Source organism: Nilaparvata lugens, chromosome 13 (assembly GCF_014356525.2).
Source record: "Nilaparvata lugens isolate BPH chromosome 13, ASM1435652v1, whole genome shotgun sequence".
Classification (NCBI taxonomy): domain Eukaryota; kingdom Metazoa; phylum Arthropoda; class Insecta; order Hemiptera; family Delphacidae; genus Nilaparvata; species Nilaparvata lugens.
In genome coordinates this window covers 21994406-22007119 of record NC_052516.1, presented here as the reverse complement: position 1 = coordinate 22007119, position 12714 = coordinate 21994406, and the positions used below count along the sequence as shown (strand labels likewise).

General features: G+C 34.1%; 1 protein-coding gene across 6 annotated transcripts in view; it reads left to right on the top strand.

Annotated features, from left to right (window-relative positions):
• LOC111046923 (paired amphipathic helix protein Sin3a) overlaps positions 1 to 12714 on the top strand; it is a 69617-nt gene that overhangs the window by 29690 nt on the left and 27213 nt on the right. For 4 of the 6 annotated variants that reach the window (XM_039440082.1, XM_039440083.1, XM_039440088.1 and 1 more), the window contains exons 6-7: positions 424 to 1147; positions 7695 to 7913. In XM_039440082.1, coding sequence (XP_039296016.1) covers positions 424 to 1147; positions 7695 to 7913 — 943 coding nt within the window. The remainder of the gene's footprint in view (positions 1 to 423; positions 1148 to 7694; positions 7914 to 12714) is intronic. The other 2 variants (XM_039440086.1, XM_039440085.1) reach the window with 1 other exon arrangement.

Here is a 12714-nt window from a genome sequence, read left to right as displayed (position 1 = left end):
AAATTATATTTATGAAAGTCATCTTGTAAGAGTCATTCAAATACGTGCGATCTCCTAAGTCTACCAGTGAAGAAGAGTACATACTATGATATACTGACTGATCAGCTCGCTCTCTCCATGCAATACAAGTTCTCTGCTTCACTTCTAGTAGCATTTGATTCATGCAATTCAACCATCTGTCTACTTGAATTGTGCTATCAGACCATTCTATGCTTATATCATAGCGCTGATAAAGACTCAGCCAAACCACTATATAATATGAATTATACCAACCGCATTTCCTGATAAAGAATTCATACGCTATTCTACGTGGATATCGACTCTCTGGCAAATTGAATACTTTGTTGATATAATTCATATGAATTTTCAAAGTGTAGATAGGTGGATGGAAGTATTGATTACTTGTGTTGTTGAATTTTGCAGAAGGGAAGTAACATCAGCGGAAGATGGCAGTCGTCTCTTGGTTGCGATCGTTGAGCCGCTCAATATTAAGGACGTTATCACGATTCCCTCTTGCAGTCCACCCTCTCCGAGAGCACCCTCTACGAGCGCTCAGTCTCCAATAAGAGCCACCTCTCCTAGGGCAGCCTCTTCCAGCACCCGCTATCTCATAGGCCATTCTCCGAGAGCACATTCATCCAGCACCCGCTATATTAGAGTCCAGTCTCAAAGAGCTACCTCTCCTAGGGCTTCCTCCTCCAGCGCCTCCAATCCTAGAGTCCAGTCTCCTAGAGCCACTTCTCCTAGAGCTACTTCCAGCGCCTCCAATCCTAGAGGCCAGTCTCCTAGAGCTACCTCTCCTCGACCACCCTCTTCCAGAGCCCCCAATCGTAGAGGCCGATCTCCGAGAGTTGCCTTTCCTCAAGTACTCTCTTTCGTCATACGCTCCCCGAGCGCCCCCAATCCGAGAGAATACTCTTTGAGCGCCCCTAATCCAAGAATTCGGTCTCCAAGAGCACCCTCTTTGAGTACACCCTCTACAAGCGCCACCTCTTCGAATTCACGCTCTGCGAGCGCCGTCTCTTCGAGTGCCCGAGCTGCTGGAGACGCCTCCTCTTTGAGTGTCCCCTCCATCAGCGCCCCTGATCTGACTGCAACCAAGCCATTAGAGTTCGACGATGCTATCGTTTTCATCGCCAAAGTCAAGGTATTGTCAATAGTATTTCAAGACTCAACTCACACTTACGCGACTCAGGTCGAGAAGAGACTCGACTCTACAGTGAGGTCCACGTTATAATGACAGTGGATAAAGATAGGAGAACAGAGTTTCCGTTTGTCTGCCTTGATTAATTATATTTCTACATTCTTAAAAACGTATTTGGCAACGTTGTGGAGCTAGAAAACGATACTGCTATGTGTTTTGTGGGAGAATAGACAAGGATAGCAACACCAAAGTTAATCAAGTACTGCCATTATAACAAGGACCTCACTATAGTCGAGAGCATGTGTTTTCAAATGGTAACGTCGCGCGGAGACAAGAATTGACTGGTCTGAGTGTCACCATTTGGAAGCACATGCTCTCGACTAGAGTCGAGTCTCTTCTCGACCTGAGTCGCGTAAGTGTGAGTTGAGCCTTAGAGTTTATTATTTAGTATAAACATCTGTATCTTTGTAACATCTGTATTGTTTATCTTGTGTTAAGGAGGCAAGTTTTTGGGTTTTATTTGTTTGCCTTCACATATTTCTAAATTTAAATAAAATTTGACAGTAGGTTTGATTGGGGATCCTATTTGAAATGAAAAATTACTCTTCAAAAATTACTTTGTCGATTCAACATCTTTGACCCTCATATGAATCCAAGTTCATTTTTTCAAATGAGAAGGTGGTCATGTGATAAACATGATCTCGATACACAGCTCCAAGAGAAAATGAATGGCGAAAACCGCACATTCATATATCAAACAGTATCACTTTGTATATTATGTAAAAGTTATTTAATTATCTTGTATATTAATCAGCTGAAATCATGTGTCAGCGCGTGTGATAGCTCCCAAATAGCCTCAGCTGATGTTATGAATGAATGGAAAAACTTTAGTAATTGCATGCAATGAATACTTTAGCTGACGTGATAAATTAGCTGAAATGATAAATCATAACAATTTTTTTCTAATTCACTTTCAATATTATTTTTATATCCTGAAAAAGTACGAAGGAGTGTGTAAATTTTGTTGTCCAATGAACTTGACCTGTAAAAAGGTTCGAAGAATACGTGTTCAAAATTTGAAGCTGATCGATCAATTCTTTCTAAAGTTATTGTAGAACATACAAACAGACGGACAACAACAAAGTCAAAACTGAGAACTCGCTAACGCTCGTTCAATAAATAAATACTGTAGCCAGGTTCACTTTATACTGTCGGCATTAGGCTGACCATTAACGGTAGGACATACATGTTTATCATTGATGTTGTTGTTTTCCTTTTGCTTCTTTGACTGATTTCATCTACTTCTCCACCATTTTTGTTCTTTCTCATCTTTATACACCACTTTTAAAAATAAGTCTCCTTCCCCTTCACAGCCTTTAAGTAAATATTGGTTTCGTCATCAGCAAGAGACTTCTAACGTTAAATAAACAACCAATTACAATAAATAAAACCCTAAATAAAAATTTTGTAAATTTTTTAAAAGATTATGATATCATTTCTATTTCTGAAACACACATAGTGCAAGAAGATGTACAGTGGATAGGTGATTATTTCATTGATTTTGAACTGGTTATGCAATGAAAAACTCTCACTTTGGTCGTGCTAGTGGGGGTTTGCTATTAGGTATTAATAAAAATTCAGCATTTAAAGAAAAACTTTGTTTTAGAAATATTGATAATGTGAGTGTAATTGTTGTAAAATTGTATAATTCCGTTTGCTTGAATGTATTGCCAGTGTACATTAACTGTAATAATTGGGAGAGAGAATTTTATGAAATGAATAATTTACTGTTGCAAAACGCAGATGAGGGATTCTTGGTTTTAGGGGATAAGAACGTGAGAATAGGTACAGAGCAGAGATTATCGAGTAAGATGAGCCAATATGTGTCGGATAGATTGTTAAATAATAGAAATTCCAAAGATAAAACAGTCAATAATAAAGGCCGGCGTTACTTGGAAATGTGTTCAGAATTGGGATTTATTATACTAAATGGTAGAATGAATAGCGATCTAGAAGGGGAGATGACTTTTGTGGGAGCAATGGGTGACTCTGTGAACGATATAGCAGCAATTAGTATGGAGTATTTCAATTACGCATTGGATTTCAAAGTCGTCTCCCAGTCATTTTCTGATCACTTTCCAATCGAAGTTATATTAGACGTAGGTAAGAAGCCAGGTGATAATTATCAGTGTTTACCTCTATTGCCAAAACTGTCTTGGAATAAGTCTATTTCTGAAAAATATAAAGATAAGATAACAGTACGAGTAAATAATGATTTATTGTTGAATGAAAATGTCGAGAAGGCATGTCAAGATTTGTCAGAGTGTATTCGAAGTGTAGCTAAATCTCTTGGATCCGTTCGAAGCTTAGATAGGTACAGACAAAAACAAGCATGGTTCGATAATGAGTGTTGGAAAGCCCGAAATAAGGTATTATCTTTTCTAAATCTGTACCGCCGTATCAGTAATGATCACACCCGGCTATTATACTTAGTTGAAAGAAATGATTACAAAAAAATGTGTAACGAGAAGAGGAAGAGTTATCAAAAGGCTCTCCTGAATAATATTTCCTCGGCCCAAAACCCAAAAGATTTTTGGCATGCTCTAAATAAATTTAAAATTAGATCAAAAATTGTAAATAATTCAATAAATCCACGTGAATGGGTAGAGTATTTCCGTCGACTATTAAATCCTGAAATGTTAGCATTGTCTTGTTTATATGCGGAACCCTATATTTATAATGATAAATTAGATAGTGACTTCAGTCTGGATGAGTTGAATATAGTTTTAAAATCAGTAAAAAATAACAAAGCGCCAGGAGAAGATCAAATCCCCTTTGAGTTCTATAAGAATGCGCCGCCCAATATGCTAGATAGATTACTGAATATTTACAATACAATATTTACAATAGGTAGGGTCCCAAGTAGTTTCAAGTCTTCCATTATTTTTCCGATTTTTAAAAAAGGTGAGAGCAACGTTGTAGGTAATTACAGAGGTATCAGTTTTTTAACAGCATTCTTCAAAATTTTTGCAGGGTTAATAATAAATAGACTTAATCACTGGGTGGAGGAAAATAACGTACTAAACGAGTTTCAGGCGGGATTTCGTAGGGGATACTCTACTATTGATAATATATTTTCCTTAACATCTATCGCTAGTCTTCAGTTAGCTAAAAAAAGAGGTAAATTATACTGTTTTTTCGTGGATTATTCAGCCGCATTTGACTCAATAGACAGAAAATCTCTATTATATAAGCTTAGTAATATGGGCCTCTCAACAAAAATGTTGGCTATTTTGAGAGCGTTAAATGAGGATACTTCTGCTAGAGTATGGTGCACTCAGCGGTCTGGAGAGGGTGGTCTCTCACAACGTTTTCAAACTAAATCAGGATTGAGACAGGGCTGCTTAATGAGTCCCTTGCTATTTTCTTTGTTTTTAAATGATTTAAATGATGAACTGGGTGGAGGACTATTGATAAATGGTAAGAGGATTCGGGTCTTATTGTACGCTGATGACATAGCTTTGATTTCTGACTCTCCAGTAGGGCTTCAGTACATGATAAATAATTTAGAAAGGTACTGTGAAATGTGGAATTTAAAAGTAAATCTAGATAAGTCAAAAATAATGGTCTTTAGGAATGGAGGAAAACTAGCTGGGTGTGAGAAATGGACATTTAAAAATGAGCAGATTGAATGTGTAAATAGATACAAATATTTGGGGGTAGTTCTTACACCAACATTGAATTTTGAAGCTCATTTGAAAGAAAAATCAGATAAGGCTAAACTTGCGGTGAATTTGGTTCGGAGAGGTCTTTTAAATAGTGATAATATAGATTTCACAGCTAAATGTAAATGGTTCAAAGCTTGCGCAAGGGCAGTTCTGTGTTACGGAGCTCAAGTATGGGGCTATAGACAGTATGATACTAAAGAAAAATTTCAGAGATTTTTCATTAAGAAAGTGTTCTCGCTTCCTATAAACACCCCAAACTACATGTTGTTTATTGAGACAGAACTGTCACCTCTTTTTGAGTACTGTCTCAGGTTGCATTACAACTATATTACAAAAGTTATGGAAATGAAAGAAGGTCGACTTCCAAGATTTCTAGTGGAAGAAGTAATAAAAAAGAGAGTCTTCTGGTTTAAAAATTGGAGAAAATTGTGTAATGATATAGGGATAAGTTATAATGACAATATTAATTGGAGTAATAAATTTAAGAAAATTCTCTCAGGCTTGGGCATAATTCACAGGGATAAATTCTTACAGGACGCACAAGCAGGTCATTTCCATTCATTGTATAGATCATTGAACCTACAACTGGGTGAGAACAATTACATAAAGAGGAATAATTGTGATTTGTGGGTGATGAGATGGGTGTTTAAAGCGAGAGGCGAGCTGATCGATTTGAACTATAAGCCATGGGTGTCAGATAGGAACTATACTTGTTCAATGTGTAATTTAAAAGAAATTGAGAACGTTTTCCACTTTGTTGGGCGATGCCCATGTTTGAAGGAATGGAGAATTAAATGGTTAGGGGCGGCTGTACTCTCTAGAGAAGTATTTATGTCTTATATGAATGGCCTAGATTGGAAGAGATTAGCTTCTTATTGTAGGGATGCCTGGAGATATAGGCGAGAACTAGTCCAGGATTTCAACTGGTAGGGTATTTTTGTCATGCTCTGGGGAAAAATATTTATCTACAATAGGTCAAATTCATGAGTCCTCTACCTTCCAGAGGTTTTATTTGAGAGCAAACAAACTGTTGAATTTAGTTTAACAAAATAAAGAAAAGTTAGATTTTATTTGTTAGAATAAGTTCAGTGCTAGCATTATTTGAAATTTATTATTTTTCTTATTGTTTTATTTCTCGAGGTATTTTATGTTTTTCTTTCTCAGATTTTTGTTGTGTTTTCGATTATTACAAGTTATAGTCATCTCTATTGCTTGATATTGATTTATTTTCATTGTTATTGTCACTAGTTTCAACATTTTACCGACTTTCCGGCTGACGATCAAAAAGTATCAAGCCGTAAATGTGTGTTACAAATTTCATTGCATTGTATGAAAATACTGTTCAATAAAGCATTTTTTTCTTCTTCTTCTTCTTCTTCAATAAATAAAACCACTGATAAATTAAAAATGATAATAATAGAAAAATAATTCGACCTCAAATAGAGTAGCGAAGAAAAAATAAACAACAAAAAGTCACAATAAAAATTAAAATAAATTGAATAATACGAACTCATAAAAATAAATAAATAAATAAATTTCTTTGAACTTTGAGGTACAAACTACTTCAAAATAAATAACAAAAAGTCACAATAAAAATTAAAATAAATTGAATAATACGAACTCATAAAAATAAATAAATTTATATCTTCAAACTTTGAGGTTCAAACTACTTCAAAATTCGATCATTGTAGAAATCACTAGTACCCTCTTCATACTTTTCTGTATACACAACTAGTTTCGTGCACGCATTCCACTGCAAAATGGCATGAGTGATTAAGACTAGATGTGTTCATATAAAAAAGTATAAAGAGGGTATAGTGAGGTTCACGTTATAATGACAGTATTTGATCAACTTTGGTTTTGCTATCCTTGTCTATCATTCGACAAAGCCGGTGGTACTATGCTTTTATAGGTCCACAAACATGCCAATTATGTTTTTGACAGTGTAGAAATATAATTAATTAATGCAGAGAATCGGCAACGTTGTTCTCCTATCTTTCTCCACTGCCATTATAACATGGACCTCACTATAGTACCTATAGTGAGGCCCACGTTATAATGTCAAAATTTGAAGCTGATCGATCAATTCTTTCTAAAGTTATTGTAGAACATACAAACAGACGGACAACAACAAAGTCAAAACTGAGAGTACCTATAAAACTATAGTACCTATAGTGAGGCCCACGTTATAATGTCAGTGGAGAAAGATAGGAGAACAACGTTGCCGAACCTCAGTCTTGTTAATGCCTTCTATAGACGGTAGCTGATAGAGGTTTATTGATGCAATAATAATGGTTCATTCTCGTTTAAAATAATCAATTATAATTTATTAATTTTCAATAATTTAATAATGAATTTTCATAATTAAGATTAAATATTTGGTTAATTTATTATTAATTAATTATACATTGTTAAAAGACGATATGGAAACAGAGCAAAGCGAGAAATAGATAGCGCTATCTGCTTTGTTGAATGATAGACAAGGATAGCAATACCATTGCTAATCAAACACTGCCATTATAACGTGGACCTCACTTTAGCTATTTCTAAAATAATGGAACAATTGAACTAGCCCTACGTACTTCGAAATTGTCTACTATTAGGGGTATTACAGGTTGTTGAAAATCATTTTTACAAATTCTTTTGATAGTCGTTTGATATGGTTGTACTACTATAGGATTTTTAGGATAGTCTGTCAGGATATTTCAAGTGCTGGTACATAACTTTTACCCAAATTTTGTTTTTGTTATCCAAAACTGAATCTCTAAACTGGAGCACAAAACTGATTTTTTTAAATTGAGTTTGTGAATTTTGTTTTATAGAAGCGATTCTCTAGGAAACCAAAGGTCTACAGTGAGTTTCTGAACATTCTGCATTACTACAGCAAACAAAAAAAGCAAGATCCTTCGTCTGAATCCAACCTAGATGAAGAAATGAATGCACGAATCGCCCAAATTTTTCGTAAACACGACGATTTGCTACAGAACTTCAGTAAATTCTTTCAAGGCAATCGAACTGGGTTCCAACCCACACAGGTACCGGTGAGTCACATTTTTACTTACTTTTTGTTTTTGAAAACCATTCAAGACACTCGATGCTAATGTTAATGTATGTACGAAGACACCATTTTTTCAACCTACGATTGGCCATACATGAAAAGCTAATGCATACAGAGTGTTCTGAAAAAAGGGGCCCATAAGTCAGGGCGTGATTCCTCACATCAAAAGAAGAAAAAAAGTTCTAATCAACATAGTTCCGAAAATGCTTTGTTACCAAGTTATACAGGGTAGAAGATTTCAGTTCCCCTGCCGAAACGAAGCCCTACGGGTATTTGTTGGCTGTTAATTAAGATGTACAATTTAGCGTACTTGTAGAATGAACTGAAAAATTGAATAATACCGTTTCCAGACCTGTAGCTACAGTAATTAAGATATGTGACGAAATACACGAAACTTGGTTCCGAAAAAGAAGTTCCTTTAAGGTTTGAAACAGATTCACTTGTAGAAAATTCAATTTTGAAGAGAAAGATGTAGTCTATAATAGATGAGAAGAAGTCTATAATAGACAAACGCAACCTTAAAATAATAATCCTTAATTACATACAAAACGTATGAAAAATAGAGAGCTCAACAGATTTTGTGCTTATTGTACATTTAACATAGTAACTCCACTTCAAATCTTAAAGGAACTTGTTTTTCGGGACCAAGTTTCGCATAATTCGTCACATATCTTAAAAATTACTATAGCTACAGGTCTGGAAACGGTTGTATCCAATTTTCCAGTTCATTTTACATAAAGTACGCTAAATTGTACATCATAATTAACAGCCAACAAATACCCGTAGGGCTTCGTTTCGGCAGGGGAACTGAAATCTTCCACCCTTTATAGTAAATTCGTATGGCTTTTGTTGGTGGGGAGTCCCTTGCGGGAAGGTCCCACCGCCTGAATATATAATTTAAGCCGTCAATGGACCTTACGACTGTCATACTTCAGCCGGGACCGACAGTTTAACGTTCCACCCTTTATAACTTGGTAACGAAGCATTTCCGGACCTATGTTAATTGGAACTTTTATTTTGATAAGAGGAATCACGCCCTGACGTATGGGGACCTTTTTTCAGAACACCTGTATATGTATGTATACACCTGTGTAGTATGCCAGAATAGTTTTATCACTAAAAGTTCACATTCGGGACCGACGATAACGTGTGATATTTTCTTTATTCTTTCTTTACTTGAACAAATACATTCCAAAAAGCAATTACAATATTGTTTTTCAATTTCTAATTTGAGTTCCCTGTAGGCTAAACTGTGTGGGGACTCTTGAATATACATTAAAAGATATTAAAATAGTATAAATATAAATAAAATATAAAAAAGAACATAATATAAATGAATATAATATAATATTGTAATATAAATCAGTACTCTGGTGATACTGGTGAGTCATGTTCTTTTTTATGTTTTATTTTTAAAAAAACAATCAAAAACTCAACGCTATTTAAGTTCTTTATTCATAAAATATATTTTTTTCTTATAATGTAAACAAGCATGTTTGTTTTGTAGATATAGATCGGAAAAAACATTTTCAGATTCATCCATATCTGAAAAATGAATCAATTTAATTATTAATTCACTCTTATTAACAGGAAGAATGAGTACAACCAGTGAGTCAAGACAAGACATGATCAGACACGTTTAGTCACAATATTTCACATTGTTCCTTATGACGCAACTGACACTAATTAGTCATAACAATTAGACATGTCTTCATTAGCAGCTATGTGAAGTATTGTGACTAAACGTGTCTGATCATGTCTTGTCTTGTCTTGACTAACCGGTGTGCGCCTAGCCTATGAGTTGAATAGAATGTGATTCATTAATCAAGAATCTTGAAGAATAGCTATTGGTTAATCGCTGTTCAGTGGTGACTCACGTTTCTCCTAGTTGTACGGCGAATAGAACTGTTATCTATATCTTGATTAGAATAGTTAACAAATGACGAATTGAATGCAATGCAATCCATTCGACGATTATTAGAATAATATTCACTATTCTCAAAGAACATTATCGTAGACTGAAGAATGCTCAGTACGTCGTTTGTTGCCAGTGAGTGAGGATCGAGTGTTTTCTATTGTAGATTCACTTTAAACTGTCAGCATATTCTTTTCACGATACAAATGACACTGACGTAATAACATTGGTAGGTAGATAAAATAATAAGGTAGTCCTTGTGCTATTTTTCTTCCAAATTTAGGTGACGACATAGTCCAAAGATAGGGTTAGTTTTTCACGTGTACAGTTTTTTATACAATTTCAGTCCAAACTATAAATTTTGAATTTAGATGGCTTAAATCAATGAATTAATCAAATATAATTCACTCAATCACCACTTGAAACTATATACTATTGAGTTACTTGAGAAAATATTTTGAACCCAAAATAGGACAAAAATCATAAAGTGTAAACATAACCTATTTTTGGACAATTTTTATCTAAATTTGGGATAGGAACAGTTTTGGGCTTTAAACCTATTGCTCCTTCCCCAATCATTCATAGTTGAGAATGATATTGTATGTATCAATGTATAAATAAATAAAATTTGAAACCATGGAAAAAACAAAACTTTTTAACACTAAAGCATTCCTTTCATTTATAACACCAATACTTCACTTTCAACCAATTTTAATTTTTATTTATTTTATTTTTCCAATAAATTACTTATTATTTATGATAGTTACCAGAATGATTGAGAGGGAGGATATAAGGTTAGCCTTGAGCTACTTCTCGTCCGAATTTTCATAAAATTACAAAGGCCGAAAACTTATCCTATACTATTAAACGAGCATCTTCTGTTAAGATGTTTTATATGTTTGTATTTCACCGGATCTCCAAAACGGCTCTAACGATTCTCACGAAACTCAGAACATAGTAGGTTTATAATATAAAGATTAGAATGCACTAGGTCTCATCCCTGGGAAAACTCGCTGAAGGACATTTAAAGGATAATTATTATTCATCTTTGGAAAAACAGCTGATGATGATTATTTCGTCGTCTGTTGGTGATGGAAGTGAGTGAGCGAGTTCATGTGTGTGGGACTGTGTCAAAATTATGACACAGCTGTTGATTTTTTGTAATCATTCAATCAGGTACTTAGTGCCGGTTGCAAAAAGCCGGGTTATTTTCAATCCTGATTAATTCCAGTAGATCCATCTTTTTGAAATGGTCTTCTCTGATTTGATTCACGTGAAGTTAATCAGGATTAAAATTTAACTTTTGTGCAACTGGGCCTTTGTGAGGGAAATTTTTGAATTCCTCTGAGAATTAATTTCAATTTACTGTGATAGAATAGAACATTTCTGTATGAATGTTATGAATGTTTAATTTCTTCTTTCGTAATAAGTTTGTTATGCTTTTGTACTCCAGAGCGAAGCTTGGTCTTTCTTTCAATATTAGATCTTTTCTTTCACATAATTTTCAGTGAAAAAATATTTAAACAAACCAGAATTTTGAGTTGGTTTTCCACACAAATCAAATTGAAATATTTTACTTGATTAACACTAAATTGAAAATGTTGACTTATTCATGGAAATTTAGTATAAAAAAATAATGCTAACCGTTTGAAATTAATGTGATTATAGCTATTATAGCTATATTGATTATTTATCTCTACTTCTATCCTCTATTTTTTATATTTTTTATCCATTTTATTTGAACCAGAAGTTTTGTGTTACTTAAAAGAAATGCTAACAGTTTAAAGTGATATTATTATTTAGATGTTGATGTTGATTTATATTACGTACATTATTTTCTTCAATCTTTTCCTCTTTTCTATCTTCTTTCTATTTTATTTGTACTATTCGTAGATTCAAGTCAGTAGTAAATAATAATAAAATATCGAGTGACTTGGCTGGCTAGGTTTCAGCATAAAGTCAGTAGTGGATTAAAGGAAATACTTCTAACTCCTTCGCCGATTTCAAGAAGTTTGTTAAGTCCTTACCAAGCAAAAACCTTCGGTTTCAAATCAAATCAATTTATTTGCCATTTGAACAAAAACAATATAGAAATTTTAATAAGAGAAGCATATAACCAAGATGACAGAAATAATCTCTGTATTTCTTCACTTTATGATATAACCTAGAATTTAAATCAATTTGATTCGGTTATCTCATTAGCTAAATCATGTTTTTTTATTGTTTGTTTTCAGTTTTCAGCATAAACCTGTTTTTTTACTCCTCATTGTTATAATGAATGGATAGATAAATACATTTTATTTTCTCACAATACACAACACAACCAAAGAAAACAATATGCAATAAATTTGAAACACAACATATCATACTGTTAAGCACTATCAATCAATAGATAAATATATTCTATTATCTCACAAAACACAACACAACTAAAGAAAACAATATGTAATAATTTTAAACAAAACATATCATACCTCTTGGTATAGGACGATTATTTTCCAAATTACACTGTAAACTCAAGCTGAGAGTCCTAGTAGTTCTTTTTTGTGAAGCTATGTGACGCTGGTAGTCTCTCATACTGTGCTGTTCTTACACTCTCACCTGGACAAAACACTAATAATAGACAGTAGTGGGCAGCAATCGGTTTGAGTTGACGAAAAATCTGCTTGAATAATAATAATAATATCGAATGACCTGGCTGGCTCAGGTCTGGTATCAGAGTTTTCAGGTCGCAACTGATCAATTTTAGGGCCTGACATGACGTTGAAACGACTGCTTGAAATTTGGAACATCCTATACTATTTGATATTATCTTCTCATGCTATCTTTTCTCTATGGAACTATGTACACAATCCTCATCTCTATCATC